General features: G+C 38.5%; 1 protein-coding gene across 1 annotated transcript in view; it reads left to right on the top strand.

Annotated features, from left to right (window-relative positions):
• heatr1 (HEAT repeat containing 1) overlaps nucleotides 1-20,789 on the top strand; it is a 74,616-nt gene that overhangs the window by 46,035 nt on the left and 7,792 nt on the right. The window contains 11 exon segments of the mRNA XM_051919163.1: nucleotides 3,029-3,147; nucleotides 3,429-3,550; nucleotides 3,637-3,765; nucleotides 5,200-5,430; nucleotides 5,514-5,643; nucleotides 7,864-8,027; nucleotides 11,502-11,554; nucleotides 11,995-12,118; nucleotides 12,238-12,378; nucleotides 17,960-18,246; nucleotides 18,667-18,817. Coding sequence (XP_051775123.1) covers nucleotides 3,029-3,147; nucleotides 3,429-3,550; nucleotides 3,637-3,765; nucleotides 5,200-5,430; nucleotides 5,514-5,643; nucleotides 7,864-8,027; nucleotides 11,502-11,554; nucleotides 11,995-12,118; nucleotides 12,238-12,378; nucleotides 17,960-18,246; nucleotides 18,667-18,817 — 1,651 coding nt within the window.

The raw sequence follows: 20,789 nt of genomic DNA, 5'->3' as shown, positions 1-20,789 counted from the left end.
GGGAACGATGGGAGCACCAGAACTCTGCTCACATCGCGTCACTTCGTACTGCAAGCAGTAAGTCTGTGATAAGCGGAATACTGCTACGCTTTGCACTCACAGGACGGAAGGACAATCCGACCGCTTTTATATAGTAGATTATTGTACTGTACATTTAATTACACACACACCCACAGTTCTTACACACAACCACTAACCTATGAAGGCACGACCTCAGTAGGAGAGTCTTCAGGTGGTGCAGTATCTTCAGCAGGTGCGTCGTTGTCTTCTTCCGCTGAAGGAGTACTAGGAGTAGGCAGTGGGTGTCTGGGTACGCGGCTGAAGAACATCTTGATAGGCAGTTGCTGGCGCTGTCTTTTCATATGCGTGAGGAGGCTTTTGTAGGGTATTGCCATCTTTGATCATATCCAAGAGTTTCACCTTCTCCTGGATGGTAAGCATCTTCCTCCGGCGCTTAGTTTCATTGTCAGAAGGCTTAGAAAAAGCAGCACGTTTAGGAGCCACCGTGGGGCTTAGATAAAAGTTCTCAGAAAGCGCATGTGTAGTGACGTAAGTGTGTATGAGAAAAAATCGCGATAGAGTGAAGCCGCGAAATTCGAAGCGGGATATAGCGAGGGATCACTGTAGTGAGATTCGTACAATCAAATAGATGGGCCACAAATAGGAAAATCGCATCTAAATGCAACACTGGTTTCCAGAATGTTATCTTGGAATACACCACCAAGTTGTCTACAACAGATGAAAACCGTGTTTGGTGCAGATTTCCACAAAAAAAACAAGAAAACACATTTGCAGTGAGCACAGAAACATCAGAGCCAGATTGTTGAGCAGTGGTTCATTTTGTATCAGTTTGAAGGGAGGTGTCAGATTTTCAGCTCAAGCAACATGAGTCTAATAAGCCATCTTGTTTAGTGTCAACAGTACAGGCTGGTGGTGGCAGTGTGATTGTTAGGAGAATGTTTTCCTGGCACACATTAATAATAATAATTCATTACATTTATATAGCGCTTTTCTAGGTACTCAAAGCGCTATCCACACAGGGAGGAACCAGGAAGCGAACCCACAATCTTCCACAGTCTGCATTAGGCCCCCCACTTCCCATTAAAGAAAATCTGAATGGCAAAATGTGTCTGAACATCGTTGCTGACCAAATTCATCCCTTTATGGCTAAAGTTTATCCATACCTGGATGGACATTTTCAACATGGGTAATACACCATCTCACAAGGCATACTGTATACCGTCAATGAATGGCGCCCAGAACATGACAGCGAGTTTTTATTGTTTCAGCGACATGCACGGTCCAGAGATTTCAACCCTATCAAGCATGTCAGGGATGAAGTAAAAAGGGCTGTTTGGCCATACAGTATGCAGCAACTGTACAACGCAATAATTTCTGCATGATAGAACAGTCCTGAACAGCGTCTTGTAGAATCCATGCCCCGGCAAATTTATGCTTTTCTGAAGGCCAAAGGAGGCACAACACAGTACTAGATAGTGAATTAGTTTGGCAAGTCCAGTCCTTCAGGACCATATAACACTTCAGACCAAACTTGTTTTGTTTAATCTTCAAAAGGAACTCTGAGAGATTAATAATTCTATTTTAGTTATTTCATTCCAAGTCTAAAAGTGAGTTCCTTCTACATCACTGTTTCTTCAAATTAGGAGAACAGTTAATAGAGTTTAGTGTGTTGCCTTCTCGTGTACTGGCCCTGTGCTGATCAGATCTATACGCCTGTACTGCTTTATACAAAAGTCATGTTCTTGGACAGACCAAAGAACCAGTTAACAGAGAATTGAAACGGGGAACTTCTCAAAGGTTTCATTTGTTTAGTAAAGCGAGAAAGTTTCTTCCCAATTTTAGTGACAACTATCAAGATTTTTTTGTTTTTATAAAATTCTATTTCGTTAACATTTTACAATTCAAATAGCACTTATCCATTGTAATAACAAGGATAACATGACACAGTACATTGTGAAAATATGCACTTTGCTTTGTATCTTTAATTTGGTCCCATTTAATTACTGAAGTTAAAGAAACAAAAGTACACTTGGATACGTGAAAGTTATACCATGAATCAGATCATGCACATGAAGGGTTCCATCCATCCATCCATTTTCCAACCCGCTGAATCCGAACACAGGGTCACGGGGGGTCTGCTGGAGCCAATCCCAGCCAACACAGGGCACAAGGCAGGAACCAATCCCGGGTAGGGCGCCATCCCACCGCAGGAAACACACCCACACACCAAGCACACACTAGGGCCAATTTAGAATCGCCAATCCACCTAACCTGCATGTCTTTGGACTGTGGGAGGAAACCGGAGCGCCCGGAGGAAACCCACGCAGACACGGGGAGAACATGCAAACTCCACGCAGGGAGGACCCGGGAAGTGAACCCGGGTCTCCTAACTGCGAGGCAGCAGCACTACTACTGCGCCACCGTGCCGCCTACATGAAGGGTTCCTAGTGTGAAATTCAAAGCCCTAGTTTGTGTAGTCCAGTTTAAACTTTGCATGTTGTAGTGTCACTTTTACGGCAAGCATTCCTGGACAGGTTTCTTAATAGACTTGTAAATGGCTGTGTATATTTTGAGGGAATATATTGAGTTAATATCTGAGGATAATGTTTTAATCCAGTTTCATGAAAAAGCATATTTGCTATGTGTTAACTATACTGACCTTTAATTGATTTGAAACAACAGTTGCATGTTACCATTTTTACATGAAATGTAACTTTGAAAAAGACTTCAGAACATCTTAATAGCTTTAAAAACACATAACCTTATAAATTATTTCAACTTCTCCTTTGAATCAGCTCACCACTGCATAGTGGTGTCATAGTGTCTCTGGGTCTCTGTTCTAATATAACTCCTGCTGTCCAAAACTGATTTGCAGTTTTCATAGCTGGAACATTTGAATCTGTTTCATCATCTACAGATAGTGATTTTTAATCAGTTATGGTCTTAACTCTTATATTAATCTCAAATGTACAGTTATTGAATGTAGATGTTTTGTTGTTCTCCACAGGTGCTCAGAACTTTGTTCCCCAGAGGAGGAGGATCTGGAGTACACAAAGCAGCTAGTCTTGAGCTGCTTAACAAACATCTGTCAGAAACTTTCTCCAGAAGGAGGACGTGTTGATAAAGGTGAAGGGAGCAAAATTAATGTTAATTTAAACTGGAGGGGGAAACCTAGGTGTAAGATTTCATTTCATTTTAACAGATGCTTCTTTTCTCAAAATGGAATACCAGTATAAGTTTAATGTAACAGACAAGACCTTTTTGAAGTTTACCTTAAGTTTGCCTTGACTTAAGAATCAAAAGTGTAAAAATAAGTTCTCAATGATCCTTGCATCTTGTTATCAACCTGTTTATAAATACAAGTTTTTAACTGCAGTAGGTATAACAATGTAATTATTCATTTTCAGATGTGTTGGATGAAGAGAAGTTTAATGTGGAGTTAATTGTGCAATGTATCAGAAGCTCCAGTGTTCCTCAGACCCATCACCATGCATTACTACTACTAGGAACTGCAGCTGGGATGTTTCCTGTAAGCACTTCTGTCATTGTTGGTTTTACTATATAAGTAGAAATAACTTCTTTACAAAAGTGGTAATTCATAATTTTATGTTGCAGGAAAAGGTTCTTCACAATATTATGCCTATATTTACATTCATGGGTGCAAATATTATGAGGCTTGATGACACTTACAGTTTCCAGGTCATTACCAAAACAGTACACACTGTTATTCCAGCCCTTATACAGGTAAGAACATGCTGTTAAAGCAGCAATATATAAAACCTAATTGTTGTTGTATTTTGAAAATGGAGCACCTGTCAACAAGACTGACCCCTGTCAGTATCTGATTATTTAGAATAATGTAGGTTCTAAGGAAAATCAAATGGTTTTTCTTTAATGAATTCCAAAATATCTAGATCGTAATTTTTGTTTGTTAGAGTGAAACATCTCTGCTGAATCAAAGAACATTTAACATTAAAAAAATATGTAAAATAAAGAAACCAATCTTCTGCAGATTGTGAGCCTGAACATTATTTAGGCATGACTTCCACTCATCAAATTACAAGTAAATGTTATTTAGATGGATGGAAAACCTTTGCCTTCATATAGCAGAAATAAAACTGTTCCTTTTTGTCTAATGTTGTGTGTGAAAATAGGCTTGGAGGACTTGCACGTTGTGGACCACCATGGGGGCATACCTGCTGCCCCAACCCGACACAGGCACACTCTACTCACTAGTGCAAACACACACAGTTTTTATTTTCCATTTTCTTCCCATGGGAAATGCCTTCACCCGTTTCTCACTGGTACAGGTCAGTCACAAGCACTAAATACGGTTCAGCACACAACCTTTTCTTCTCTTTCTCTTCGCTCCTCCTGACGGGCTTCGTCTTCTCCCACCTGAATCTGGCTCTCAGAACAGGGGCTGCTGGCTCATTTTATAAGGCACCTGGAAGTGCTCCAGGTGCTCTTTGACCTATTTCCAGCAGCACTTCCCGGGTGTGGTGGCAGTGCTGCATCAAAGGGCTGAACAGTTCTCCAGGTGCCCCCTGGCAGTGGCCACGGGCCCCAACAGGGTTCAGCTTCCATGCTACAAACCCGTGGTACCACTGCACTCTAGAGAGTCTGCCCTCTAGTGCCCTGTGGAAGGTAATGCTACAGAGATCCTTCTTCCCCTGGTACTTCTATGGTCGTGGCTGGGTAAGGGCCCCAGCTGTCCGCCACTACATATATATTTGTACATATGTAATTTGTTACTGTTTTATATAACTGTGTTGCATGAAAACATATGAACACTCCTATTTAAGTGAGCAGTAATGGAGAGACCCCTAAACTTGACATAAATGCATAAAGGAAATTGTCAATTGAAAGTTCTGACCAGTTGACATTGCACAAGAGGAAAACAAACTTCATTTAAGCATTCTTTAGTGTTTTCTGTGTGCTTTGAAATAAGTAAAAAAAGAACTGAACTGACTTAAGCAAGTAGCTTACCTTGATCTATGGGCCATCCTTCAATATCATGAGGTGTGTATAGGAATCATAACTTACAGTGTAATATGATGATGCTGTGCTTGTCACTGTTGATGTCAAAGCGTCCTGTTTTGATATGTCTTACATGGCCCTGAGTAGTAATATACACATGGTTTAAATTAAGAAATTGTTTGTGTTTTTTCTTTCCAGGCCAATGACACAGCATTACCTGAGAACTCTGGTAACATAGAAAATGTGGTCAATAATATTATAAATGTGTTTGTGGATGCCCTGCCTCATGTCCCAGAGCACCGGAGGTTACCCATCTTGAGCCATCTTCTTAGCACTGTGGGTCCAGAAAGATTTCTGTGGGTGCTGCTTCTGCTTCTCTTCAAACAACATGTTACTAAAACTGTTTCTTCTGCAACAAATGAGGAGAAGGTTATACAATTAAAAAAAATCTTGGTTACATCAGTCTTTCCTCCAATGAAGTGGTTTATAATTAAGTATGTTCTGTTTATTAGGATGCTGCCCTGGAAAGAGATGTAGAGTTTTGGATTTCATTATGCTCAGATTTTGAAGTTCAGGAACAGCTGATTAGTGTGATCAAGATCCTGCAGTACCTGCCCAGTTTACCAGATGACAAAGAGGAAGGTATGATTTAAAATTACTTTTTTAACTGACTTTGATGTTATTTTTAACAACTGGTATTATGTTTTTATTTCCAAAATTCCTGTTACTGGGTGAGATTTCGTGGGACCAGCAAAAAACAAGCAGTCTTCTTACACTAACCGATACTTTGTCAGCCAATAAACAGTATTAACAGCAGTTCTTATTTTGGTAATCCTACACTCTTGGCCTTTGTGAGAGTGCTACCCCCGCCAGACTGGTGGGTGTGAGACATTTTACCTTGAACGAGAGTGTGTCATCACACTGGCAATGTGCAGAGGTCTTTCCACTGTAGAATGTATAGTTTTTTATCCACAGGTCACAAGCCTACTCAATGGTCACTCAAATGGACAACTTCATGAGTGTATCTTGTGTATATCGCCTGATGTTGTGTTTAGTGTATGTTTTTATATTCATTGCCTATTGTTTGTACTTCTTTACTGTCACTAGTCTGTAGGTCACACATAAGTAACTTTTTTTTTTGTTATACTGTGTACATATAGGGCGGCACGGTGGCGCAGTGGGTAGCGCTGCTGCCTCGCAGTTGGGAGATCTGGGGACCTGGGTTCGTTTCCCGGGTCCTCCCTGCGTGGAGTTTGCATGTTCTCCCCGTGTCTGCGTGGGTTTCCTCCGGGGGCTCCGGTTTCCTCCCACAGTCCAAAGACATGCAGGTTAGGTGGATTGGCGATTCTAAATTGGCCCTAGTGTGTGCTTGGTGTGTGTTTGTGTGTGTCCTGCGGTGGGTTGGCACCCTGCCCAGGATTGTTTCCTGCCTTGTGCCCTGTGTTGGCTGGGATTGGCTCCAGCAGACCCCCGTGACCCTGTTCGGATTCAGCGGGTTGGAAAATGGATGGATGGATGTGTACATATAACTAGACATTTTACGTACTGAAGGAATTTTTATCATGTGACCATGCATTTTCAAAATGTGTTTTTATGACCCACAACTAAAGAACTGTTGCATTTTAACACAGTTTATATACAACACAAGCTGAAATACCCAGCATTGCCCGGGAGGAAAATAAGGTGTTTTTTTTTGTAATTGTTGGAGAAAAATATAATAAAAAAAAAACACAACTTTAAAATAAAAATAAATGAACAAACAATGAAGACTCATTAATGTGCTTGTCTTGCGGCCTTGTACGTATGTTATCATCCAGTTGATGCTCGGAACCGGCCAACTGCAACAGGGGCTGAACAACAGAATGCTGGCAGTCACCTCCCGTTTGCCCTCTGGTGGTCGTTCCTAGTGTCATCTGGATGATAACATGCATACAAGACCGCAAGCTCACCCCCCACCCTACCCAGAAGGGGGTGGGTTAGGGTTGATTTCACCCTACAGTATTTTTAGTTGACCAATGAGGAACTTGTGTACCAAGTTTCCTGAAAATCCCCCAGCCGTTTGGAAGTGATGCTGGAACATACATACACACATACGTTGACATTTTTATACACGCTAGCTGAAATACCCAGCATTGCCCAGGAGGAAAATAAAGTGTTTTTTTGTTTAATTGTTTGAGAAAAACATAATAAAAAAAACAACTTTAAAAATAAAAATGAATTAACAAACAATGAAGATTCACTAATGTGCTTGTCTTGCGGTCTTGTACTTATGTTATCATCCAGTTGACTCTCGGAGCCAGCCAACTGCAACAGGGGCTGAACAACAGAATGCTGGCAGTCACCTCCAGTTCGCCCTCTGGTGGTCGTTCCAAGTGTCATCTGGATGATAACATGCATACAAGACCGCAAGCTCACCCCCCACCCTACCCAGAAGGGAGTTGGTTAGGGTTGATTTCACCCTACAGTATTTTTAGTCGATCAATGAGAAACATGTGTGCCAAGTTTAATGGAAATCGCTACAGATGTTTGGAAGTGATGCAGGAACATACATACATACATACAACACATACATTGACTTTTTTATAGATAGTCTGCCTAATAGAGTTTGTACAGTACATTAAGTATAAGGATGTTTACTTTAAGGTCCATTAAAATGTTAACTTGACCCTTTACTAACCTGAATGTCTAAATACTAATAGAAATCCTTCTTTATGCATTAAATCACTGTCATATTTTTACATGCACTTTTTAATTGTTCTTTACTCTCATTTTACTGAGTATATTGATAAGATTTGAATGGTTGTAAATAACATTAGATTAGCTGATTTCTTACCGCATTCTATTTTTCCTGGTGTGTTCCAGGTAATGGGAAAACAAGGAACACAAAGAAGAAATCTGATTTGGGGGAAACTGTGACCATGCTGTTCAACACAGAAGAATACAGTGGAAAAGAGCTCCGACATTATAAGTTTCTTACAGTCTCATTCATTGCTAAGCTTCTAGCTTCAAGTAGCTTTATCGGAAAGGTACTTTCATCTTACATAAGCTTTAAATGTGCCTTATGTCAAATATAGCATTAATGTGCAATCAATGCATATAAAGTTGTTTTGATCTATTTAGCCCAACATATACTATACATTAGCTTTTCATCACAATATGCAGTTGGTTGTCAGATTGCTGGAACAGCAGGATGAACTTACATTGTTTATATTTGCAACTCTTAGGGTGACGTTTTTCTTTGTGAGTGTTGAATTTTAATGTTACTTTTTGCAAAAACATTTTTATCTAGTTTTGGTTAAACTAAACTAACAGCTGACATTAACTACTTTCTTTTTTTATATTTCCAAAACGTTAAACTCGCATAGCCATTCCTGCATCCTTTAAATTAACTTCAGACTAGGGACACACTGATGTATCTCTTTATTACTCGCATCATTCTGATACTGCTCCTCAGGAACATGCACTTGGTGTCAACTTTATCTTGTGTCATTTTATGAGCACAAACCGAATAATGGACTTAAAGGTCAGGCAGCAGAAAATATAAATAGGGACTGCATGTTAAATATAAAAGGTTACAAAACTGTAAGGTGGATTGAAGTAAATTAGTAAGTGACTGGAATCTTCTCATACAAGAGATGGGAAGAATGTGATGTATTGGAAAAATGTAGGATCATTTTTTTCTTTGACTTGCCCAGTTAAACACGTGGCTTCACATACCAGTCAGATTTAGATTTTTGTGTTTATGCTGTTATTCCTGATACAAAGGTTATTCTAACTACAGCTGTCACATGTAAATCTGAAGTTAGAATATAAATTAATTTTACATACTCTTTTAATGTTCCACAAAGCTTTGTTTTATTATAGTTGACACTCCATGTCATCTGCTGGAAGACCAACTTGTGCTGCAAGGTGCATTGTCAGGTTCAGGCTGCAGCCAAGATTTATGCAGAGACCCCTCTAATAAAAAAGCAACCAACATGTACTTATGCTAATAATAATTGTAAAAATGAATATAAAAATAAATTCACTTTCCTAATCACAAAATGCCACTATGCCAATTCCCACTGTGAAGGTGTTGACACCTTTGTATGACAGCTCATTTAATGAACATATAACACTTGTATGTACTGAATTGCTGCTATCCTTAATTTACAACATACAGTGCCAACCCCAAATCCTTATATACGTTTTTGCACCATTTGTAATTCTCTACCAGTTGGACTTTAGATATGTCATTATCTCCAAGTAAACTTCAGATGGGGAAAAAGATAAGTCCACTTTTCTGGACGTTCTTCAGATAAACAAAGTGCTCAGTACTACAAGATGTCATTTATGTGATGGACAAATTATAAGTATAGGTGCCAATTTTATAAATGTTAACACTAGCAATTTAAACATCACAATACTCCTCACTTCCAGATTAAGGCTATTTGTATTTTGAGTGTTTACCTTGTATCATCATTAATAGTAGAGGAAATACTTAAAGAATATTACAAAGCAGCCTCTGATTTATTCAGTTATTTTGTTTGTAAAGTATGAAAAAAACAGTTTGTATCTTAATTTATATGTAAGAGCTTAGGTAAACCTAAACATTTTCAACAGTAGCACAGGCTGATAAAATAGGACAAAATGTCAGAACATTTTCTCTTTGATTAAGTCATTTTGTGCATATAGAGGTTCACATTCTTGTGAATGGTAGTGTTTTCAAATGTCGCCTTTAGTTTTCACATGCATGCTTTAAGCCACAGTGTACAAGTCATCAGTACATCATGCTTTACAAATACACTGCGACTAGAAATGACTGATAATACAAAAAAGCAAGTACAAATGTTCATGTTTCTCTTTCGCTGGTTTTATATTACTGTCACTATTCAAAGGAGACATGCAAGTAGGAATTCCATTCTACTACAGTAAACCCTTGTTTATCACGGTTAATCCATTCCAGACTCTACCGCAATAAATGAATTTCCGCGAAGTAGGATTCTTTATTTATAAATCGAATATTTTCACAGAGCATAGAAAACCTGTTTACTGCCTTCTAAATACGCTTTTTAACATTATTAGAGCCCTTTAGTCAAAAGTTTAAACTGTGCTCCGTGACAAGACGGAGATGACAGTTCCGTCTCACAATTGAAAGAATGCAAACATATCTTCCTGTTCAAAGGAGTGCGCGTCAGGAACAGATAATGTCAGAGAGAGAGACAGAGAGAAAAGCAAACAATCAAAAATCAATAGGGCTGTTTAGGCTTTTAAGTATGCGAAGCACCGCCGGACAAAGCAGCTGCAAGGAAGGGAGCAATGTGAAGGTAGTCTTTCAGCATTTTTTAGAGGAGCGTCCGTATCCTCTAGACCAGTGTGCGAACAGCCCCTCCGTCAGGAGCAGAGAATGTCAGAGAGAGTGAGAGAGACAGAGAAAAGCAAACAATCAAAAATCAATACGTGCTGTTCGGGCTTTCCAGTATGTGAAGCACCGCGTGGGAAGCACATTGTATATCATTGAGGAGTTTTATTTAATACGTAATACGTGCTCTGGTTGGGTAGCTTCTCAGCCATCTGCCAATAGCGTCCCTTATATGAAATCAACTGGGCAATCCAACTGAGGAAGCATGTGCCAGAAATTAAAAGACCTATTGTCCGCAGAAATCCGCGAACCAGCAAAAAATCCGTGATATAATATTTAGATATGCTTACATTTAAAATCCGCGATGGAGTGAAGCCGCGAAAGTCGAAGCGCGATATAGCGAGGGATCACTGTATACACATATAACAGTTATCTTGATTTTGAAGTGCAGACATAGCTATCTGAACCTGACATCCCAAGATTAGACGGTGTTCTCCACTATTGGTCAGGCAGTATAGTCTGATTTCCTTCCTTGGCTACTTCAGTACAAAAGTGTTTGTCACTGCTATGTTCTAGTTTGGAAAGTGTTTTTTAGTGGTTTCAGAATTCACAGATGTAAGAAGAAACAGACTGATCTGTAAGAGAGTTGGTGTTATTTTTTTTTTTTAAATACAACATGCATATAATCTTTAAATGCTTAGTGCTAAGGTAGACATTTCAGTTGTGCAAAAATTGCAGTTGGGATACATGTTTTTGTGTATTTTTGTTTTTCTTGTTGAGTACTTCATGAACACTGTAGGCCAACATCAAGTACTCTGTACTGGTTATCAAAAAGTAGTACATCCATACTTCTGACCTTTTCACTTTTAAATTGTTGGTTTTACGTTATAAGCACTAGGCAAGATTATGCACTAAACATGCTTATTTGTTTAACACTAGCATTTTAAGTTTGTTGACTTGATGTCTGCATTTGATCATTGGAATACTTCATTTGTCATCCATCTCCTACTTCATTTCATGGATCAGAAATGATGTCATTGTAACTTCTTGATAAAGTAGTAATATTTTCACAATAGTTGATAAGAAAAAAGACTTTTCAGGAGAATTACATAAGGGTTACCTACTGTATATACTTTCCTACTTTATACTGTTTCTGCAGGTTGCAGACATTGGTGAATCCTTGCAGGACACTCTTCAAAGACTAGAACAAAGGTAAGGGATATCATTGTGACCTTATGGGTCCTTACTTTATTATTATTATTTTTTTTTTAATAAAATGAATTTGGTAAACTTGCCCAAGTACTGTAATTAGAGGCCTTGTTAATAGGCTTAGCGGTTTAGTGATGTTTCTCATTGTTACATATGATAATGTAAATATCATGTAAAATTGTTATTGAAAGCCCAAAAAAAAAGGGTTGATATTTGGAATTGCATTCTGTATGTGGTCATTCAAAGTCTCTTGGCCTTTTTATTCTGATTGAAAATTCAGGAGTGTGATGTATTGATGAAAATTCATCAGAAATTACAAGCACGGTTAGGAATCTTTTGCTTTAGAGTGGCTAGAAAAATGTTTTGTTGAATTATTCTTTCTTATCGAAAGTAAAACTTGCAATCATTCCTGAATATTCTCATAACTGTTTTTTGGTATTTAGTCTTTTAGAGGAAATTCTAAGATACATTAATAGTGTTGCTGCCTCTGTGGAAAAGAACTCCGATAAGCCGACAGCAAAATTCTGGAGGGCACTGCTTAACAAATCATATGATGTTTTAGATAAGGTATGTTGTATTTTTTCCTCCTTTTTCAGCTCTTTTGGATAAAATTAATAATAATAAAGTAAGGGCTTATGTAGCTAAAGGTACATGAGATTTAATCCAGGTTAAAATGTTTGTTTCAGGTGAATTCACTTCTGCCTAATAATGCATTCATCCCAGTTATCAAAGGCCTCATGGGTAATCAGCTACCTTCTGTCCGACGTAAAGCTATGGATCTGCTCAATAACAAACTGCAGCATCGTATACAGTGGCAGGATGAACAGGTAAAAAATAAAACGGCCTGAATGCCCTGTCCAAATTAATTACTATTTTAATTAGAATATTTTCTATACTTTTTTTTAAGACAAGGAATTTGCCATGTTTACGGAAAAACATTTTGTCATATTTTCCAAAACTGTTTTTTGATTTTATGCCTGGTAACACTTCCAAAATAAGCTTTTAAATCTTTTATTTAATCCATAAACATGATGCAACATTAAGTAGACAAAGCCTATGCTCTCTATCCCCAAAAACAGATAAAAGAGTATTAAAGTTGAATCAAGCCCAAGAATAGTATGCCATTTCAAAAAATGAGAAGCAGAAGATGTAGTGAATACTGTATGTATGTAATGTATGGAACAATTTTTCCAATTTTTTTGGCCTTTTAGCTTTTATTGTTGCAAGTGTCAAATTGTTATAAGCTTAAAGAAATATTCTAGCCAAAACTGATACTTTTTGCATTCAATGAAGATCCAACTTGTACAACGAGAAACAATATTTAATCATTGTGGATACCAGGGGCCGCTCCAGCTCCCCAAATACCCAACAAAAAGGCTCAGACATAAGTATAAAATAAACAAGAGGATTCATTCCTGGTAAACATGTCCCTAAAGCATTTCCCACCACAGACACAGTCACAAAGCAGCACACAATAATAAGGCAGTCTGCAACTATGTTTTCTCTTTCTCTCTCTTGGTCTTTCTGCCTCCTCCACTCCTCCATGCAAGCTTCTTCTTTCTTCCTCTTGTCTCTGGCTCCTTAATGTGAGGCCGACAGCTCCTTTTATCCAATACCTGGGAATGCTTCCGGTGATATGACACTGCAGCTCCAAAGCACTTCTGGGTGAGGTAGGAGTCCTATGGACTAGGGACACCCAAATCCCACAGCTCCCCCTGGCGGCCTCCACAAGACTGTCCCCAGGGACTACAATACCCAGCATGCCTTGTAGGCACACATGCGGGGATCTGAGCCTGGGCTTGCCGCCATCTAGCATCCTGACAGGGGGGGTGTTGGTTGCCCTACATAAGCTGTTTCCCCCTGGCCATCCCTCACACCATCTACTGTATATATTTAAAAAAAAAAAAAAAAAACCTTATTGCTTGTATAATCCAAAGATCATGTTTTTTTAGTCTTATACGCACAGAATCCCAAACATGTATTTTGGCAAAAATACTGTTAAGTAAACTGTTCTTGGAAAGTACTCTCATGCATGACAGAAAAGCACATTCCAATAGGAGGAAGCTTTTAAGTTGATGATAGGAGTGGGTGGTATTGCCAAACATTCCTATCACAACATAATAACAATTTCGGTAAACACTGGCATAATGCATCTGTTTATACTTTCAAACTGAAACTTTGTTTTTTAAAACCAGCTTATTACTGATTAATTTTGCACACAGGTATGCCTCATACTCATAAAAATGCTTGATGTTGCTCTGCTACTCAGATTTAATTATAGGTTTTTAATTCTTTTGCAACATTTAAACACACTACTGCTGAAAAACGGGCACAGCACAAAACACAGCTTCTTCCAGTCCTTTCTTCTTGTTTGGATCAACTTGTCAATCAGGCTGAACCACACATCACACTAGGTAATATTCTTAAAGGGCTAGCCACACTTTTTATACACAGTTAACATACAAGTCCACACATAAGTACATTACCTTTCAGCACTACTGACAGAAAAGCACATTTTTCCATGTCCTTTTAAATTGAAATAGGTTTTTTTTTTTGTTTTTTTATTTAAAGGTGTTTTTGTTTTCACCATTTTTAGCATACTAGTTAGTATGATTTTTCTCAAAAAATCATCCAGGAATCCATCTATAGCTGACTACAGTACTAGTTGAAAACTCTCCTCAATCATTGGTCAGGAGTCTTGCCCAGTAACAGCTCCATCATTGGCTGCCATGGCTCTTCATGTAGTATCAACATTGCAGAGCATGGACTGAGAGAGCTGTACAACTGGAGTTTGAAAGTTAAGAGAGTGAAAACATGTTCAGACGGAAAGTTTGCTTGTATTTTTGTGCTTATCCAAGGTGTTTCAACAAGCAGATGTTCAATTCTCTGATCTAGTTTCGCCAACCACCAATGAAAAATACAAACTGTAGCTGTGGCTTAACAGGCAGCAAATGGTGGTAAGTGGTTAGCCAGTAGAGTGGTGGTTCACTGTCTTACGGCCACATGGTTTAGCCACTGTGCCATGTGAACTCACACTCTCTGAGGGAAACCAATGGATCTGTAACATTACAAATGGCGTGAACAGTTTTGTTTAATGTCTTAAACTGGTCTTAATGGGAAGTGAGTGTGGCCATGTTCTTGAATGAGGAAGTAAAGTGACCTATTATAGAGTGGCAATTCATACAAATTTGGTTATTGTCTTGCTCCCTGTAGATAGATAGATAGATAGATAGATAGTTAGTTAGTTAGTTAGTTAGTTAGTTAGTTAGTTAGTTAGTTAGTTAGTACCAGAATGTACATTCCAGCAACCTTAATAAAGAACTAAGCAAGTTCAGTAAATGCTTTATTTATTTATTTATTTTTTTATTTTACTTTAATCAAAAACAACTTTGAGAACTTCTTATCTCCAGTGGTGGAAGTGGCTTTTCACAGCCTTGCATTATACCCTTGTGCTTGTTTTGTTACAAATGGCCCATTTTCACTAAGGAGCAGAACCATAACTATGCCCTTCAACTGATTATGATTCAGATATAGCATGATAGTATGGTTATTTGTTTTGTTTACATGTGCAGTATGTTGTTGAAATGAATGCTTTTACACAAATAATCTGTGTGCACAAGTCATAGACTGAATGTTGAAAATGTTTGAAGTGGGTAAGGCGAGTTTAGGATTAACGTGTGGAAGACAGCCTCCCGTACACAGACTGACAGACACCAAATGTCCAAAGCACACACGTTTATTATGGTCTTCAATATTACACAGCACAACACAATGTCCTCACAGGTGGCGCAGTGGTAGTGCTGCTGCTTTGCAGTAAGGAGACTGTGGGTTCGCTTCCCGGTTCCTCCCTGTGTGGATAGCGCTTTGAGTACTGAGAAAAGCGCTATATAAATGTAATGAATTATTATTATTATTATTACTGTTAAAAGTTGTTTTTTTTTGTTTTGTTTACAATAACCTAAATATTCAGAGAAAATCGTCAACGCTGTTATTTGAGCCACCTCCAAAGGCTACCTCCTCAGTGTGCTGTTAAAACAGAGTGACCCCAGGCTAGGCCAAGTTGGCTGGCTATTTTCAAGGTTAGCCCTATTGGCAAAAGCAGTGAAAACATTGGCAGTTGCTGTTGACCTGGTTTGTTGTGTTAGCAGATGAAGGCCATTACTTGTCATAGCTGATAATAGGAACTAAGTATTTCTGCTTGTTAAAAACTTTAAGTGATCCAGCGGAGTGCTGACCATGAACAAAACATTGAAAATAAAATGTATTATTCCTTTAAACACGTACAAGTCAAATAAAAAAAATCCATTAAACAATATTTGTCATTCAAGCATTTGGCACAGACTGTCGTTTTTGTGAACTGCCAAAAGTTTGGCAGCATGAAGCAGTGGGTAATTTATTTGAATTAGCTGACACTTCTGCACTTAAACTATTGAGTCTAGCATATAACTCTATGTACTACTAAACAAATAATGTCTGTAATGTAATTAGCATATTAAACTTGTAGGGAAATATGATGTTGATGATATTCTTTATTAATCCCCAAAGGGAAGTTATCTTTTTGGATGACCTTTGAAGGTCAGAGCGCAGTGTTTTCTAGCCAAAGTATCTTATTGTTGACAAGGGTGTTGTGCATAGAGCGAGACATTCATAGCAGCCCTGCTACCACAGTGAGTCATGGCATGACTTTAGAAGAAAGCCAGTCTTCCTGTTTATTGATTGTTTTGGAAGTGTTTTATTTAAGAAAGTAAATACCTTAGAAAGCAAAATATAAGGAGCTGAAAGTATCCTAACTGAGAACATATCTATCAACAAATACACAATTTTAGAGCTGCTACTGTTATCTGTGCATGTCTTTTTAATACAAATATCTTTATATATAAACTTCCATTTGGATCTTGATCTTTGTTTGTCTGCGAATTCACTGCCTTGTGTGGTGTTCCTGCTGTGTTCAGTAGAGGGCAGTAGTGATGGAGGAGGAGAGGAAGTGAGGGGGAGGATCGTTGGATGAGGTTGGAGTGTGGTGATTAAAGAGGATTGAACTAAAGGAGACTACGTGCTGTTTGTACTGGCTGAATACACAACACCTTGGTTGTTACTTTTGTTTACAAACACTGTCGATACCACTCTTTGTGTTTAGATCTGGCGTCGTCACCGTGCTTTGTGTTTAGATCTGGCGTCGACACCTGCTTCGTTGTCGAGACTGTGGTTTTTTGTGTTTCTATCGACCGTCGTTGGCAGCACTTCGTCCAAATCGAATGTTCACCCACTTCTTGGAGTCGGCAGTCAGAGTATATAAGTCGGACACACTTCTGTGATTTTCCATCAGTCGGCGTTTGGAGTTCAAGAAAGAAGCATTGCTTCTTCCTTACTCTTTGGATTGCCACAAAGCAACCTGCGAGATTGGAGAAAGGTTGAGAAGAGATCGTGACAAGAAATGACAGCGTCATGAAAACGAGACGGACTGTGAATGGAGAGAAGCAGAAATGCTCCTCCACCACCACATAATTACTGTTCGGACAGTGATTCCGAGTAGGCCGTTCCTATCGAATCAATGTCCAATGGTTTTGTTTTCTAATTTTGTTTCCCTTATAAAAAATCATAATGCTGTGCGACGAAGGGCCCAGTTCACGACTGGCAGCTGCGTTTAAACAGGGAGCCCTTCACAGACAACTTTAACATGCGCAACGTAGTTGGGCGCACATGGCTAGTTAAAATAGAATGCTGCAAAAACTATTAATGTAATATTAAACTAGGTGGCTCGCTTCGCTTGCCCAGTCCACATGCTTAAGGAGGTGCCATCGGATTATCTGCTGTCTCGCTGCTATCAGTCTTCCGTGCTGTACACCACTCTCCCTCAAGCAGACCTAACAGTCACTTAAAACAAAAAAGGCTTCAACCTGGCTGGGACGCTACAATACTTTCGAATTTTACTGCTTTCATATTCTTTACCTTTCTCTGCATGTGTATCGCCCCATCATTTGTTTGAGCCTTTTGAATTCCATAGTCGTTGACGTTTCATCTAGAACGTATTGCCCTTATACGCTTTATATGTGCTGAGAGCACAGGATCTGTGTGTGCTATGTGTCTTTACATGACTGAGTGTTCCATGCTCTTATTTGATATTGTTTGTGTCTCACGGGTCTCACTTTTAATTGTCTTCCGAGAACTTCCAAGAAGATCACGTCTCGTCGCCCTGCTTTTCCTTTACAGGATTTTTTTTTATAATAGAGAGACGTTAAGTGTCACTCAATAGGTTTTCTGTCCTCACTTTTGACGTTAATGAAACTAAACTTTACCAACATTTTTGGCACTCATTTATTATCTTAGTATATGAACCAGACATTTTGTAGAAAAATGTAATACCAGTGTGAAGTACCAAAAAAAAACCTTTCTCTCTGGCTTCCACAGGTGATTCATCTCTTGGAACTAAGTGAAGACCTGCTTTTGATTGCTCAGCGTAAGCAACATATGGAGGAGGAACAAGCTATAAACAGACAGACTGCTTTGTACAGTCTCAAGCTGCTGTGTAGATGCTTTGGAGCGGAGCATCAGCAGCATTTTGTGCCAGTGCTGCGCAGTGTGGTTGACCTTGTAATGTCAAGAGAGGAGGAGAAAAATGTCTTGGGAAGTGCACTCCTCTGTATAGCTGAAGTCACCAGTGTCATCAAGGCACTAGCCATCCCTGAACTGCCAAGGTAAGTATTACTAAATTAGATGGACAGTTTTCTGCATTTCTTTACTCCTTGTAGTACTAGGGTCTTGTACCGTGTTAGCCATTACGGATGTAGTGAGAAATCAAGCAAAATGACCCCTTTTATTGGCTAACTAAAAAGATTACAATATGCAAGCTTTTGAGGCAACTCAGGCCCCTTCTTCAGGCAAAGATAATATTGTAATCTTTTTAGTTAGCCAATAAAAGGGGTCATTTTGCTTGATTTCTCAGTTACTCCTTGTGGAAAATAACAGCTTAATACCACAGTACTATCGTTTAATACAGTGCATAAATAGTCATTAAACTGGAAGCTATTTCTGGTGGTGCAAGTGTCTTTAGAAATAGTAACAAAAAATAATTATAAGAAAACATCAATACCTTTGTTGTGCTTATTTGTTTAAAGGTTAATGCCTGCTGTAATAAAGTCACTAAAGGACAGGAAAGAGTTGCTGTCCAATGAGATTTATTTGCTGAGTATGGTCACGACGTTACAGAAAGTCTCAGAAGCTTTGCCACATTTTATTAGCCCATATCTCATGGATATCATATTGCTGGTAAGTCTCATTATTAAATAATTATACAATTATAACCATAAATATTCTAATGTTTAAAAGTAAAAAGACATGTTTCAGAGATGTTGAAAATATACAGTATTTCCTTTATCATTGAAAATTGGTATTGTGCTTACAATCTCATGCTGCCTTGCATGTTTTTGTCCTCGCTAACTCTAAATGTATTTTACACAAATGATTTTAATCGGAATAGGTTTTACTCAGTCATTTCATACATGGATATATTGATAAAAGTGATGACTTTTATTTCAAGATTAATGTCAATCGCCATTGAACCACTGGCGGTTCACTGTCGAAATTCTTATCAGATAAAGGGGATTATCAGAGAAGGACTGGAACAGAAAATTTCTCTATATGCAGATGATATGGTCTTATATATATCAGACCCAGAAAACACTGTGCCTGTAGTTTTAACAGCACTAACAGAATTTCAAAAGATATCCAGTCTCAGAATTAATCTGAATAAAAGTATACTCTTTCCAGTGAATTCACAAGCATATAATATTAGATTGGACACCCTACCTTTTACCATAGAAGATCGGTTTAAATACCATGGGGTAAATATCACAAGTAAACATAAAGCTCTTTATCAACAAAATTTTGCCATCTGTATGGAAAAAATTAAGCAAGACTTGCATAGATGGTCAACCCTTCATCTCATTCTAGCCGGAAGAATTAACATTGTTAAGATGAATATCCTTCCTAAACCTCTTTTTTTATTTCAAAACATTCCAATATATATCAATAAATCATTTTTTAAGCAATTAGACTCAACAATAACCTCATTCATTTGGAACTCAAAACACCCACGTATCCGAAGAGCGACCCTACAAAGACCTCAGGCAGGAGGTGGCATGGCTTTGCTGCCCAGTAATAAAACTGAAAATTAGGTAAACATACAAGCCATAAAAACCTGGACACAAAAAAATGAACATACACAGGCCTGGCTCGCAATAGAAGTAAAATCCTGTAGTATTTCTTTATACTCCCTGCTCTGCGCTCCAATAAATGCAAGTTATCGCAAATATACTAATAACCCAATTGTGCTTTACTCACTCAGAATATGGAACCAACTTAGAAAGCATTTTAAGATGGAAAATCTTTTATCAGTGGCACCTCTGCAAGAGAACCACCTCTTTCAACCCTCGCAAACATATCCAGTTTTTAATACCTGGAAAAGTTTTGGGATTAAAATGCTCAGAGATCTTTATATAGACAACATCTTTGCATCTTTTGAACAATTACGTTCCAAATTCAACCTCCCAGCTACACATTTCTTTCACTATCTTCAAATTAGAAATTTTGTTAAACAGAAACTGCCCGATTTTCCTCATCTCGTACCCTCCACCATGCTGGAAAAAATACTGCTCAATTTCGAGGAATTAAACACCATTTCCGCATTATATAAAATCTTTAAATTAGAGTCCTTACCTTTCAAAGACCCAAGAGGACATTGGGAAGAAGATCTCTTAATCAATATATCAGAAAAGGAGTGGAAGGTAGCAAAGCAGAGAATTCACTCGAGCTCCATATGCGCAAAGCATAGAATTATTCAACTAAAAATTATATATCGAGCGCATCTGTCTCGCTTAAAACTGTCCAAAATGTTTCCAGGGCAAGATCCAACCTGCGAATGCTGCAACCAAGCTCCTGCCTCACTGGGTCACATGTTCTGGGCCTGCACCAAAACTAACATCATTTTGGACCAAACTTTTTAAGTGCCTTTCAGACAGCCTTGGGGTCACAATCCCTCCTAACCCACTAACAGATGTGTTCGGTGTTCTTCCAGACGGACTTGAAGTGGAGAAGGACAAGCAAACGGTGATTGCATTCACTACACTTTTGGCACGCAGACTTGTTTTGTTAAATTGGAAGAATCCTAACTCTCCTCTGATAAGTCAGTGGGAAACGGATGATTTATATTATTTGAAATTGGAAAAAATCAAATTCTCAG

Source organism: Erpetoichthys calabaricus, chromosome 15, assembly GCF_900747795.2.
Source record: "Erpetoichthys calabaricus chromosome 15, fErpCal1.3, whole genome shotgun sequence".
Taxonomy (NCBI): Eukaryota; Metazoa; Chordata; class Cladistia; order Polypteriformes; family Polypteridae; genus Erpetoichthys; species Erpetoichthys calabaricus.
Note: the sequence above shows the minus strand (reverse complement) of the source record. Positions and strands in the feature narration are given on the sequence as shown.